This window comes from Mastigoproctus giganteus, chromosome 14 (genome assembly GCF_048544385.1).
Source record: "Mastigoproctus giganteus isolate SK-2022 chromosome 14, ASM4854438v1, whole genome shotgun sequence".
In the NCBI taxonomy this organism is placed as follows: Eukaryota; Metazoa; Arthropoda; class Arachnida; order Uropygi; family Thelyphonidae; genus Mastigoproctus; species Mastigoproctus giganteus.
In genome coordinates this window covers 20396031-20411250 of record NC_143588.1, presented here as the reverse complement: position 1 = coordinate 20411250, position 15220 = coordinate 20396031, and the positions used below count along the sequence as shown (strand labels likewise).

General features: G+C 38.1%; 1 protein-coding gene across 1 annotated transcript in view; it reads left to right on the top strand.

Moving 5' to 3' along the window:
• The window catches only part of LOC150075004 (uncharacterized), a 1344778-nt gene that overhangs the window by 930065 nt on the left and 399493 nt on the right, over positions 1-15220 (top strand). The window contains exon 23 of the mRNA XM_090389033.1: positions 1144-1303. Within this exon, the coding sequence (XP_090245159.1) occupies positions 1144-1303 (160 nt within the window). The remainder of the gene's footprint in view (positions 1-1143; positions 1304-15220) is intronic.

The following is a 15220-nucleotide window of genomic DNA, read 5'->3' as shown; positions in this document are numbered from 1 at the left end:
TTAACGTACCATATTGTTGTTTTGTGTATTTATCAGTGGTAATGACGGAGGTATAAATGGCTTAGTGTGCGGGTGGTACATGTGTTGGCGGGGTCATTGGTGATAGTGGAGACAGTGCTGCTGGTGCAGCGGGGTCTGGAGGGGTTGTGGGGTGGGCTTGGGGTGTTGCATGTGGGTGGCGGTGGCCCAGGAGAAACTTGCCAACTGTGTAGTACTGCACTCAGAGAGTGGAGAATGAAGAAGACTTGGGGTGATTGTGCAGATGGATGTGGGGTTCTCTGAGTGTTGCAGATGGGTTGCCAGAGCAGGTCATGGAGTTTTGTCAATTATATATCAGAAATAGATATATTTCTGCATATATCATTGACAAAATGATATATCAGAAAGATATTCATAGGAGGTGATAACCCTTTGTATAAGGCAATGGTCATGGCCACACCTTCAGTACTGTATACAGGTCTGGAAATCTCATTTAGGAAGGACGTAGAGCTGCTGGAAAGAGTAGAGGGAAGGGCAACGAGATTAGTGAGCAGAACAACGGGGTGCTCTTACCAAGAGAAGCTTAAGTTCTGCAAGTTTCAGCATCTGGTGACTAGGCACCTGCAAGGTGATCTGATTGAGGTGTATAAGGCCTTGAATGGTTTGAGCAGGCTCAATGCTGAGGGGATACTTCTGCTTGCTCAGATTAAGAACCTGAGGGGGCATAGATTCAAATTGAGGAAAGACAGTTGTAGGATTGATGTGCAGAAGTTTGTCTTTAGCCATCAGGTAGTTGGTTGCTGGAACAAACTTCCATCTGTTTTTGTGGAAGTTGATAGCTTAAATAAATTTAAGGCTGAACTAGACAAACATCTGAAGTGACTGGATGGGTGAAATAGGAAGGTTATTTTTTTTTTCTATTTTTTTTTTTTTTTTTTTGGCTGATGCTATATAAGCTTGCTTTCATGCATCACGTGCCTCAGCCAATGCTATTAAACATGCTAAATCAAAAAGATGTCCAAATTTTCCAACAAACATCTGTTCCGAGGAACTCAGAATATTTGCTTTGTACATAGTCTATAGAATTACTCTTGCACATAGCTCCTTCTCTTTCTCCTTAACAGCATATAGGTTTTTAAGTTAACTATATATTTTTTCTTACAGAATGAAATGATGAGTTTAAAGTTAGATAATGAAAGATTGCAAAGGCTTGTGTCTACCAAATCATTAACTTCTTCTCAGAGTTCTATACCTCTAAGGAACAGTATAGAAAGCTTAGAGAAAAGATTAAGCATATCAGAAAATTTGAATCCACCTCCTGTAGGTAAGTAATATTTTCTATGTGCAAATATTGATTTCAAATAAGATCTTGCTTGTTATAGACTATAAAATATTTAAGGGCAAAGGCCTCATGCTACGAGGTAGAATGACTAACATGTAGGTTAGTGCAAAAGCATCATTTTAACATAGCCATCTACCTAAGTTGTTATATTAATTAAATTGGCATCATTTTGGTTATATCTCATATTGTGAGTCCCTTCACAACAAGTTGCCATGGTATTGTATTACTTCGAATATGTAACACTTCACCAGTGAAGAAGACTACTGTTATTTATTCTCAGCAGATACCACCACCCATACAGCACCATTTCAAAGTCTGTTGGCTTCTCTTCTGTGGGTGGGCAGGTACCCTGGTGTTGCAATAGTGACAACCCAGTTATGAAGTATAACTTCACAATATGAGAGATTCCTGATGGTGTGCAGTGATATAGACTATAAAATATTTAAAGGCAAATGCCTCATGTTACGAGGTAGATGGCCACATTAACATGATGCTTTTGCTCTAACCTATATGTTAGTTATTCTATCTTGTAGCATGAGGCCGTTGCCACTAAATATTTTATAGACTGTATCACTGCACACCATCAGACATCCCTCATATTGTGAAGTTATACTTCATAACCGGGTTTTCACTATTGCAACACCAGGGTACCTGCCCACCCACCGAAGAGAAGCCAACAAGCTTTGAAATGGTGCCGTCTGGGTGGTGGTATCTGCTGAGAATAAATAACAGTAGTGTTACTAATGGCGAATAAATAATGGTGAAGTGTTACTTATTCGAGGTAGTACAATACCATGGCAACGCGTTGTTAGGCATTCACAATATGAGATATAACCAAAACGATGCTAATTTGATTAATTAATTTAACTAATTAAATTAGTTAAATTTAACGTGATGGCTATGTTAAAACAATGCTTTTGCACTAATCTATGTGTGATCTTGCTTGTTATAAATTCTAAAAATCATAGGTATGTTCAGAGTGTTTATTTTAAAAGTAAACTCCAAAATGATCAAAGGAAAATCCAATTTATTATCAGAATAATTAACAAACAGTAGTTGATAAACATTGTTGAAAGTATCATCCATGTTTGCTGTACATAAATTCACTTCCTTGATCACATTGCGAGTGACATGACTAAGGGTTTTTGTCAATACACTCCAGACTATATTTTTAATGTTCATTTTGAGCTGCTGAATTCTTTGTGAATTGCTCTTGCTGGCTTTCTGCTTTAATAATCCCATAAAAAGAAGTCTGGTGGTGTTCACTCGGGAAACTTAGGAGGCTAATCCTTGTTATATGAATCAATCCCCACAAAAGTTTCAGTGTCTGGTATGGCAGGCTGCCCACTCTTGTTGGAGACAGAGGTCTCCAACGTTTGAAGCAACTTTATTTCAACAATTTTCCTCTAGCAAGGAAATAAATTGTATTATGGTTCCCTGGTAAACATGAGAAGTGATGATTTATTCAAACATTATGAGCCCACCTGCCCTTCTTTGAGATATGCCACACCAAATACTGATTTTTTTTTTTTTTTTTTTTTTTGCCCACATAAGAAGAGCCTACTGCTTTCTCCAGTTTTTATTGTTGCATCCTCAAGAAGTGAAACCACACTTCATGAGTGAAATAAATTTTATTCAAGGTTTTAACACCTAATGGCAAGACTTTTAAACCAGTAACAGTTTAAATTTTTTAACCTTATTCTGAAATTGAAGTTCATGCATACTATGGATTCAGTATGGAAAAGGTTTTAGGTGTTTTTCGTACAGTGAATGTTGAGCTGAACCAAGTGGTATACCTTTTAAATGTTGTTTTCGTAGAGATTTGTTTGGAGATTGCAAAATTGTTTGTTCAGTATTCTCTAAAGCAGGGATGGCCAACAAGTCGATTGCGATCTACCAGTCGATCGCGGCTTTAATTTTGGGTCAATTGTGACAAATTTTAAATTGATGTAAAAAATAGATTAATCTAAATATTATTATTATGCACCCCACTGAATGCGCTTATTACAAAACTGGCCGCCGTAGATGAGTGATCATGCATGTGCCTTGAGTGACCGGGGTTCAAGCCCATCACTACTAAATACGGTGCTGTTTCTTGTATTCTGTCTATCTTATGAACTCCTCTGACCATTTGGTCGTCCCGGGGTATAAACAGAAAATTTATTTTAAATCTGTTGAACCACATGACTACTCTTGTTGCCGTGCAGCCGCTAGGATTGTCCAGTGAAAATGCATACATGCAGTTACGTTGTGGAGGGCATAGTGTATGTGTTGAATTATTATTTAGCTTTCTTAATATTAATAACTGGATAATACTACTGTTATTTTCAAGGTCACAGTCATTCTACCGAGTCAGCCATTTTCATGAGATAAAAGAACTACAGCAGTGCCACCTGCTTGTTCAGTGGGATTAGAAATTTGGCATAAATTTCGTAAAATTATTAAATTGTGACATCACCATTGTATAAGAGCTACCATTTCTATATAGCTGCGTAAGGCTTGGCAGATCGACAGCTTAAATCCCTAGCCCGGATAAATGGTCAGGGTTGACGTCAGGAAGGGTATCCAGTCGTAAAAACTATGCCAAAAGAAAAGGTGATTGATGGAAAGTAGATGTGTCAGGGCTACCGAACAAAGGATGGGTCCGGTTAAAGAAGTTAGTTCGGCTAGGGAGATGAAGAAGGAGTTGAAAAGTGTTAGAATAGGAACATTGAACATTGGGACGATGAATGGAAAGAGCAGAGTGCCAACCCCATATGAACGTGGGAAGAAGGCGAGGACAAAGAAGAAGAAGAATATTAATAACTGGATAGTACTTGTACGTTAATTTAATAACCTCTGATTTAAAATTAATACTACGAAAAAGAGCAAAACATATCTTTTTCATCAAGAGTGGGAACTAGAATACTTTTTTGTAATGATGAAAGAAAAATGTTGTTTGATCTGCAATGCTTCCGTGGCAATACCCCAAAAAAGGAAATTTAGAAAGGCACTTCAACGCACTGATTAGTAGTATTTCTGCATAAATAACAATTTTTGGCAATGGCTAAGGATCTCAACGAAAAAAAAATCCGATCATTTTGCAAATATGCAAGATCATTTGTAAAAAATATCCTGTGTTTGAATTTAATAGTGAGAAATATGTTTCTGAAATTGAGAAAGTTGTGGATGATTTTGAAACGATTGAAGACATTATTCAATATATTTCTTATCCATTTAATGTCGATTTAGATACGAAACAAATTGTAGAAAAAATTTCTGAGATTTTTCACATGGAAAAAATATTACTTGAAAATTAAATTATTACATCGCGAAACGATATTTTCCTAAAACCCAGATCATAAGAAGACGACTTTTGGAAATATGTTTGCCGAGAAAAGTACCCAAATGTAAAAAAAAATGCAGTGAACTTTTAAATTCCTGTTTTGGTTCCACATATCTATGTGAATTGGCCTTTTCGTATAGAAACAAACAAAGACGAAGACTCGCTCTACTCTTACGGACATGCATACAGAAGATTCTTTATGGTTGGCCTTATCACAGTATATCCCCAATTTTGAAAGCTTGGCAGATGACTTGAAGATACAAATTTCGCATAAATTAAAATTTTAAATACGTATGAATTTAAAATAAGAATTCCGAATTGTATTTAATTTTAAAATTTATAAACACCACTTTTCAATATGTGTTTAACTTTTTTAACCATGTGCAATGAAATTCTTGAGATGCGGCACATTTTTAAGAAAAAAAGTAGATCGCATCACAAATTAAGTTGGCAACCACTGCTCTAAAGCATCAACTCTAGGAACACTCCTTTCGTATTCATTATTCCTGTAATTCTAATTTATTCTAGTTTATATCTCTGATGTGATACTGAGTCAAATGCTTTACAAATTATTTTTTACATCCAGCACATGAATGACTCCATCAAGTAATCAGTTTAGTTAAGCATATTTTTTTTACAGAATCATGCTTCTTCTTTCAGAATTCCATTTTATGTCTAACTGATCCTCTTCATGCATCATTGATCATTGCCTCCCTGATTTTCCCCACTGCTGAACTTAGACCGACCAGTCAGTGGTAGTAGTAGTGGCATGTGATGCAAGAAAGCAAATATATGAGCTTATGCAGCATCAGCCAAAAAAAAAAGAATTACAAAACAATTTCTCCCCTCTAAATATTTGTCCAGTTCCTCCTTAAATTTATTTATCCTATCAACTTCCATAAAGACAGATAGAAGTTTGTTCCAGCAATTAACCACCCGCTGGCTAAAGACAAATTTCCGCACATCTATTCTACATCTGTCCTTCCTCAATTTCAGTTTATGCCCCCTTAGGTTCGTAATCTGAACAAGTGGAAGAATCCCATCAGAATTCAGCGTGCTCAACTCATTCAAGACCTTATACACCTCAATCAGATCACCTCGTAGGTACCTAGTCTCCAGCTGCTGCAATTTGCAGAACATAAGCCTCTCCTGGTAAGAGGATCCCTTCATTCTCCTCACAAATCTTGTTGCCCTTCTCTGTACGTGCACAAGCAAATCTACATCCTTCCTAAAATGAGGTCTCCAGACCTGCATGCAGTACTCAAGGTATGGCCTGACCATTGCCTTATACAGAGGGACAATCACCTCCCTTTCCCTGCTAGCAAAATTCCTGTATATCACTGACAACACCCCATGACCTGCCCTGGCAGCCTGTCTGCATTGCTCAGAAAACTTCATATCTGACTGCACAATTGCTCCCAGGTCTTTTTCATTTTTTACCACCCTAAGTGTAGTACCACACAGTTGGTACGTTTCTCTGGGGTTACTTCTACCCATATGCAGTACTTTGCATTTTTCAATGTTAAACTTCAGTTGCCACTTCTCAGCCCATCTGCCCAAATTTTCTAGATCCTGTTGCAATAACACACTGCCATTACTGTCATTAACAACCCTGCCAACCTTTGCATCATCTGCAAACTTCGATACTAAGCCTGATATACCTCCATCAATATCATTGATAAATATACAAAACAGCAGTGGACCCAACACCGAACCCTGTGGGACTTCTCTAATAACATTAGTCCACAAACAATAGCACCCAATGATTACCACCCTCTGTCTTCTCCCACTCAACCATCCTTTTATCCATTATAGCAACTTACCCTTAATTAAGAAATTTATTATAGTTACACACAGAGCGTACAAATAAAGAAGAAATATATTAGCTTTCGGCTATATGGTAGCCTTCATCAGAATTAAAAATACATGAATGGCAGTTGGAATGGAGATGTGCACTGCCAGGTGCGTGAGACGCGAGGTTTAATTGTTTGTTGACGTTTGTGGCTGTGACGCATGATGACGTGGCCAGCGTTTGTCCAATGATAGAACTACTGACTCTGTGATCGGGTTGACTTGGCAACCACTGTTCCTGTTCAAGGATTTATCCGAAGATTTTATATTTAACGATTCCAACCAGGTACGCTTTAGGTAATGGTGGGATCTGTCTACCACCACGACATCGCGGTGTGGGTCGATGTCGTGGTGGGTTGTCCAGACATGTTCGGCGATAGCTGAGTGTTCTATATCCGCTAAATGGATCGCTCTTTTGTGCTCCGAGAGACGTTTCTCGAGTCGACGTCCAGTCTCTCCAAAGTAGCAGCTAGTGCAGTCACGGCAAGAGATGCGGTAGACCAAACCGCTCTGCAGAAGGGTGGGGACAGGTGTTTTCACGTTGGAAATGAAAGAACGCAGTTTCTTGCCTGGGAGTTGGATGCACTTTATTCCGTGCGTTCTTAGGATTCTACCGATCTGTTGTGACAGGTTGGGGTAGTATGGGATAAATGCCCTCGTGGATGGCTCGTCACTGTTGGTGTTGTAGCTGGTCGTCACGATGTCACGTGTCTGTAGATCACACCTGTCGAGGACGTCAATGGGGTAGTCACACCTCGTAAGTATTACCCTTAATACCATTCTGTTCCAATTTGTACAGTAGTCTTCCATGCGCAACAGTGTCAAAAGCTTTCCTGAAATCCAAGTACAGTACACTCTCGATTTTCTGGGATAGATGGTAAAAAACAAATCCCAGATAATCGATTTCCCGGTTAATCCAGAAATACAAAAGTCCCTGATATACGTAAGAGATACATCCAGAACTTCTTACTTCGTCGAGTTTTACGTAACTCGGGAATTACTAATAATATATTGCTACTATATTATTATTGACAAATCTGAATTCCGCACGATACTTGCTAATGTTTGGCCCTTTTGATACATCCTTATTATAATGATTCCTTAGAGCAGTGGTTTTCAACCGGGGTGCCACGTAATTTGGGTTTAAGTTACTTAAACTTATTATTATTTTTTAATTTATATGTTTATTTCATTATAAAATGATGTACAGTATCATTTTAATTTTGCGGCGATCTATAATTGATGTTGTGGCTTAGAGGGGAACAGGTATACTGTTCCCCTCTAAGCCCCAAACACTCAGACACTCAGCCTAAAACACTGATGGATCCAATATCTCTCTATTACAGAAGATTTAGGAGAAGTCCGGTTGGCCTGCCTCCCTAAAATCCACTCATGCACACCTTCTCAATGGTAAGCCCTGTTACGTCACTTAGGTGGCAACGAACGTGTAGAGTGGTTCTCTTCAAGACGCCTGGTCAGTGTGAAGAGGAAAAGACCAAACCCTCCAACATATGAGAGCACAACAATACAAATGGCCCTCAGTCCCCAGCAGCTTTCACTCTCCCTCTTATGGCAGCGAGAGGATCAGAGTGGAAGCAGAGGGAGCTAAGAATCTCTGGGTACGACCAGGCTGCCATGCAATGAAACTGAATTTGGCATGTTATAACGTACGATCACTCATCGGTGAAGACAGGATATTAGAGCTGGAAAAGGAATTAGAAAATGTGAATTGGAATATCATCGGTTTGGCTGAAAGAAGAAGAAGAAATGAATCACTTATAAGTTTATCAAGTAGAAATCTGCTGTACACCAATGGAAACAGTGAAAGGAGTGAAGGTGGAGTTGGGTTTGTGGTCCATAAAGATTTTAAAAACAACATTTTGGAATTCAAAAGTACATCACCAAGGGTGTCAAGACTAATACTCAAGATTTCTAAGAGGTACAAGCTAAAGATTATAATGATTTATGCACCAACATTGAGCCATGACGATGAAGAGGTTGAAGAAATGTACACCGAAATTGAGAGTCTTCTAGATGAGCAGAAAACCAACTACACTATTGTTATGGGGGACTTCAATGCTAAGGTTGGAAAAAGGCAAAAAGTGCAGAAAGAGGAGCTATAGGAAATTTTGGAATTGGTGAAAGAAATAAAAGAGGTGAAAGACTTGTGGAATTTGCAGAATCTCAAGGACTGTCAGTAATGAACACTTTTTTCAAGAAAAGGGAGAACAGAAAGTGGACATGGAAGAGTCCAAATGGATTAACAACTAATGAAATCGACTTCATCCTCACTAACAGAACATATATTGTGAATGATGTTACCATCCTGAATAAGGTAAATGTTGGAAGTGATCACAGAATGGTAAGATGTACACTTGATGTAAATGTAGGAAAGGAAAGGAAAAAACTGACTCGAGTAAATAATACAAAGGTCTTTGAAATAACAGAGGAGGAGAAAAAGCAGTATGTACTGGAACTTAAGAACAAGTTTGAGCTTCTGCAGACTGCTCAGGACCAAGATATCGACAAGGAATATTACAACTTTCTGGAAGTGATAAAGCCCAAGAAACCTATAGGGAAACAGAAATCCAAAGAAGAAAAAATTAGTCAAGAAACACTTTTCATGATGAACCGAAGACGACAAATGAAGAGCAAGAAAAACACTGACAGGGAGAAAATTGAGTATACTGAGTTATGCAAAGCCATTAGAAAGAGACTCAGAGAGGACATAAGAAGATTTAACACAAGAAAAGTAGAACAAGCATTAAGGGAAAACAAAGGATTTAAATCAGCAGCCATGAGCAGTAATAGAGAAAGACAAATGATACTGAAACTGAAGAATAGCGATGGTGTACTTAAAAAAAGCAGAGAAGGCATAATTCAAATAGCAGAAGACTATTATAGAGAATTATACAAGGAATGACGGAATGATACCAGCAGTGGGGAAGATGGATTGCAAAGTAGCAACACATACGACATACCCAATATTCTTCCTGATGAGGTAGAACATGCATTGAAGAAAATGAAGAATAGGAAAGCCCCGGGGGAAGATGAAGTTACTGTAGAGTTGTTAAAATTGGGAGGAAGAGACATAACACAAAAACTGGCAAGGCTCTTCACAAAGTGCATTAGAAAAGGTGTGATGCCTAAGCAGTGGAATAATGCAATCATAGTTTTGCTGCATGAGAAAGGAGATAAATCAGAAATTGGAAATTATAGACCAATTAGCTTGTTATCCCACATCTAAAAGTTGTTCACAAGGGTCATTACTAACAGATTAGAAAGAATACTTGATGAGAATCAACCGAAAGAGCAAGCTGGCTTTAGGACAGGGTTCTCAACTATGAATCACCTTCACGTAATATCACAGCTAATGGAAAAAGCAAATGAATATAAAACACCATTATGCCTGGCATTTGTGGATTATGAAAAGGCATTTGACTCCATACAGCATAAGGCAATGTTTCGGGCACTGGAAAGACAAGGCAGAGATACTCCATATATTATGATTTTGAAGAAAATATATGAGAGTGCTACTTCCTTTATTAGACTAGACAAAGACAGTAGCAAATTTAAAATCGAGAAAGGAGTTCGACAAGGAGACACAATATCTCCGAAGCTGTTTACTGCTGCCCTTGAGGAAGCTTTCAGAGGATTAGACTGGTCGCAGAAAGGAGTCAATGTGAATGGAGAGTACCTAAACCATTTACGATTTGCAGATGACATTGTGGTCATAAGCCACGACCCCAAAGAATTAGAGGAAAATCTTAATCAGTTATGCACAGTTAGTAAGGATTTTGGACTAAAGATGAATATGGATAAAACAAAAGTAATGATGAACAAGTATGCCATGGAAAGGGAAATAATGATTGAAGGAGCAGTAATTGAAAAGGTGGAGTCATATACTTATCTGGGACAAGTTATTAGCTGTAATAATGATAAATGGCTGGAAGTCAAGAGAAGAATAAATTTTGGATGGATAGCATTCAGGAAATATAGTCACATACTGAAGAGCAATATCCCAGTTTGTCTGAAACGTAAAATAATGAATCAATGTATACTCCCCACCTGACTTATGGAAGTGAAACTTGGGCACTCACCAAAAGAATGGAAGAGAAGCTGAGAACTACACAGTGAAGAATGGAAGAGAAGCTGAGAACTACACAGTGAAGAATGGAAGAGAAGCTGAGAACTACACAGTGAAGAATGGAATGAATTATATTGGGAATCAGACTGTTAGATAAGAAGAGAAACACATGGATTAGGCAGCAAACTCAAGTAAAGGACATTCTTATCAAAACTAAAGAACTAAAATGGTTCAGCAGAACAGCAAATGCAAAACGGGAAGCATTCAAAGAACTTGTCTTGGAAGCTACTAGGCTATACATACCAACTAAGAAATATTGTTCAAGTTTTAGGCCTAAATGGATGTCAGATGAACTGATGAGGCATATAGCAGAGAAGAAACATGCATGGGATACATACAAATTAACACATGACACAGAAGCCTATGATAGATACAAGTTGATCTGTAACCAAGTTACAAAGGAGGTTAGGCAGGCGAAGGCAGATTACGAGAAATCTTTGGCAAGGGATGCAAAGAAAAACAGCAAAGAGTTCTTTACTTATGTAAACTCTAGAAGGAAGGGGATGAATCAGATTGGTCCACTTGATAGCGATGGGCCAACTTTTGATGATCCTGCTCAGGTAGCTAACAAACTAAATGAATATTTTGCATTGACATTCACACATGAGGAGTTATTTAGCGAGGGGAAAGCTAGAGGTGTATTCAACTCTAGCAGTAACCTAGAGAATCTTGTAATAACTGAGAGTAAAGTGGAGGATAAATTGTTGAAGATAAACGCAAGAAAGGCACCCGGGGTGGATGGGATCTATCCAGTTATATTAAAGGAGGCAGCAAAGGAAGTAAGCAAATCCTTAGCCATAATTATGAGAGCTTCCTTGGACTCAGGGGAGGTACCCATAGACTGGAGATGTGCAAATGTCACCCCAATTCACAAAGGAGGATCAAAGGCTGACACAAGTAATTATAGACCTGTGAGTTTAAATTCTGTTCCAGGAAAATTAATGGAGGCACTAGTTAAAGAAGCACTGCAGGATCATTTAGACAAGACTTCAGCTATAGCTCGGACACAGCATGGTTTTGTTAAGGGGAAGTCTTGCCTGACCAATTTGATTGGATACTATGACGCAGTCACAAAGGAACTGGATGCAGGGAATAACTTTGATATTATATACTTGGATCTTAGAAAGGCTTTTGATACTGTTGCACATGGAAGACTGCTGCACAAATTGGAGCAGTGTGGCATTGGAGGTAAATTGCTGCTGTGGATAAAGGGGTGGCTGAGGGGGAGAAGACAGAGAGTGGTAATCAATGGACACTGCTCGTCGTGGACTAATGTTATTAGTGGAGTCCCTCAGGGCTCAGTGTTGGGTCCATTATTGTTTTCTGTATTCATAAATGATATTGATGAGGGTATATCAAGCTTAATGTCGAAGTTTGCGGACGATACAAAGGTAGGCAGGGTTGTCAAGGACACTACTGACATTATGCTGCTGCAAACAGGATCTGGAAATGTTGAGCAGATGGGCTGAGAAGTGGCAAATGAAGTTTAACATTGACAAATGTAAAGTACTACACATGGGAAACAGCAACCCCAGAGCAACGTATCAACTCTGTGGTACTACACTGAACAGTGGTAGAGAATGAAAGGGACCTGGGGGTGGTTGTGCAGGCACATATGAAGTTCTCTGAGCAGTGCAGACGGGCTGCAAGAGTAGCTCATGGTGTATTGTCAATGATATATAGGAATTTTTCTAGCAGGGATAAGGAGGTGATTATTCCCTTGTATAAGGCAATGGTCAGGCCACACCTAGAGTACTGTATATAGGTCTGGAGGCCTCATTTCAAGAAAGATGTAGAGCTGCTGGAACGAGTACAGAGAAGGGCAACAAGATTAGTGAATGGAAAAAAAGGGGTGCTCTTATGAAGAAAGGCTTAAGTTTTGCAAATTACAGTGTCTGGAGACTAGGCACCAGAGAGGTGATCTGATAGAGTTGTATAAAGCTTTGAATGGTTTGAGCATGCTCAATGCTAATGGGATTCTTCCTCTCGCTCAGAATAATCACCTGAGAGGGCATAAAGTCAAAATGAGATAAGACAGATGTAGGATAGACGTGCAGAAATTTGCCTTTAGCCAGCGGGTGGTTGTTTGGTGGAACAGACTTCCATCCCTTGTCGTGGAAGTTGATAGCCTAAATAAGTTTAAGGCTCAGCTGGACAGGTATTTCGAACGAACTGAGGGGTGAAGTGGAAGTGGTTTTTTTTTTTTTTTTTTTTTGGCTGATGCTGCATAAGCTTGCTTTCTTGCATGAAATGCCTCTACTAATGCTAATGGCCAGTGCTCAAAACAGAAGGAACTGCAAAGTTGCTGGAGAGGCCTTCATCCTGCAGTGGATTGAAAATGGCTGATGATGATGATGATAATTGATGTTTACTTAGTACTTCTATATAAAGAATAAAATTATATACTGTATATGTATAACTTGTATTATGAAATGTAATTTTTATAATTATATTGTAATAAATATCATATAACATATATTTTTTAATATTATATATATATATATATACACACACGGATATATACAGAGAGTGAATCGGATCAAACAGGCAGAAAATTGAGTAGGGGTGCCGCAAAATAAAATAAATTACTTAGGGGTGCCGTTATTAAAAAAATGTTGAAAACCACTTCCTTAGAGATTTAATGGATCCACTGTTTTCAAACTTTTGAATAATTTCAAGTTTTTGTTTAACTGAAAACACAACTCTTTTGCATTTGCCCATCATTTTCGCGATTTCTAAACATAAAAAAAAAAAAAAAATACTATAAAAAAAATTCCGACATCTCTGACATAAATAAAGAAACAAAATTTGTCCTTTTGCGCTCCAACGGAACACAACAATCAATGCAACGCACTAAAACAAACTAAACATTTGGTCTTTTTTTTGAGCGTCAGCTGTGAAGACAGTGGGGATTGCAAGATAATAGGTACACTAATCTCCCAATGACGACTTATAATGCTGCCTGTCACTTATTATAAGACTTGCAACATATCTGTTTATACCTTTTCAAGTTATTACTTGAATTTTTTGATTTCTCGTTGATTTTTTTTTATTTGGAGTCGTGAAGTGTCCCGGTTAATCTGCTTCCCGGTTTATCCGATCCCGGTTAATCTAGAGTCTGCTGTATATGATATCAAAATTATTTTTTGCATCCAGTTCCTTCGTACCCACATCATAATAACCATTGAGATTTGTCAGACAAGCCTTTCCCTTAACAAACCCATGCTGTGTCTGATTTATTGTTGCAGTCTTGTCTAGATGATCCTGCAATGCATCTTTAACCAGTGACTCCATTATTTACCGGGAACAGAATAAATATATGATAATATATACCATGTCGTATATAGTATCTCACTTCATTCTTAGAACAGTCTTTATGTATTTGCAGTATTTTGGCTGCTTGGTGCATGTAATATGGGTTTATCTTGTAAATGAATATCAGTTAATTTGTGAGATAAGCACATCTTATATGCAACTGAATGCCACTCAAGCCAGAAGATTTTACTTTAGATAAAGTGTATCACATGTTTGATTTTATTAAAAGAAAAAGCAAACATGCTATAACAATATGAACAACTGGAGGTTACACATAAAAGGTTCGATATACATCAGATGTCAATGGTATATTGCAGTATAAGGGATATTATTGCTTTTATCTTAAACATATGAATTTTCTTAATAATTTTTTTTGATACTTAACGATTCCTCCTGATTCCTCTTAGGTGAGATTAATATCAGTACAGTTAGTCCTCGTATAACGCGTGTTTACACTACACAAATTCAGTCATACATGATTTTTAAATAGGGGAACGATGTCGTATATACCACCAACCGAATTCACTTATGCACAATTCGCCTCTGTATTTACAAGAAATGACAATCGAATGCGGGAATCACCGCAGCTACATGCAACACAATAGGAATGAAGTGAAGACTGAAAATTTATCTGTTTTTCATATGATTGAAGATTTCAGTGAAGAGGAAATAAATTTCACAATAATAACGTAAAAACCCACAGAATTCCAGCTATCGGTATTATCACAAATGCAATTTAGATCTAGTTTACTACCCATTAAGGCCTCCATCGCTAAGTGGTCAGGAGCGGGAGTGCAGCAACACGCACTCTTTGAGTAGCCTTGGGTTCAAGCCCCTGACTGCTAAATACGGTCGATCTACCAACTCGCACTGGACCAGCGTGGCTGATTATGGTCTATTTCCCTCAGCATGAATTGTTCAGGAGGCTTCATCCTGCTGTGGGTTGATAATGGCTGCAGTTTACCTTTTTTTTTTTTTTTTTACTACCCATTTATAACAGATTCCACTAGCAGGAATGCCCAATAAACTGGAAACTGAAAATTGTTTTTATTGTTTTATGGTAGTGACCTCCAGAAATGCGCTTTAGCAAAATGTGAGCATATGAGCTGATAACAGTGTGTTTCTGCCTTTACTGTGTTGTTTATTCAGTTGCTACATGTGCACTGCTTTGTTTATGTGTATCAAGCGCGTCCCCTCCTTATACTGTAATTGTGCTTTATTCCATAAAAATGAGTAGAATACTTGTAAATAAAGTGTGAAA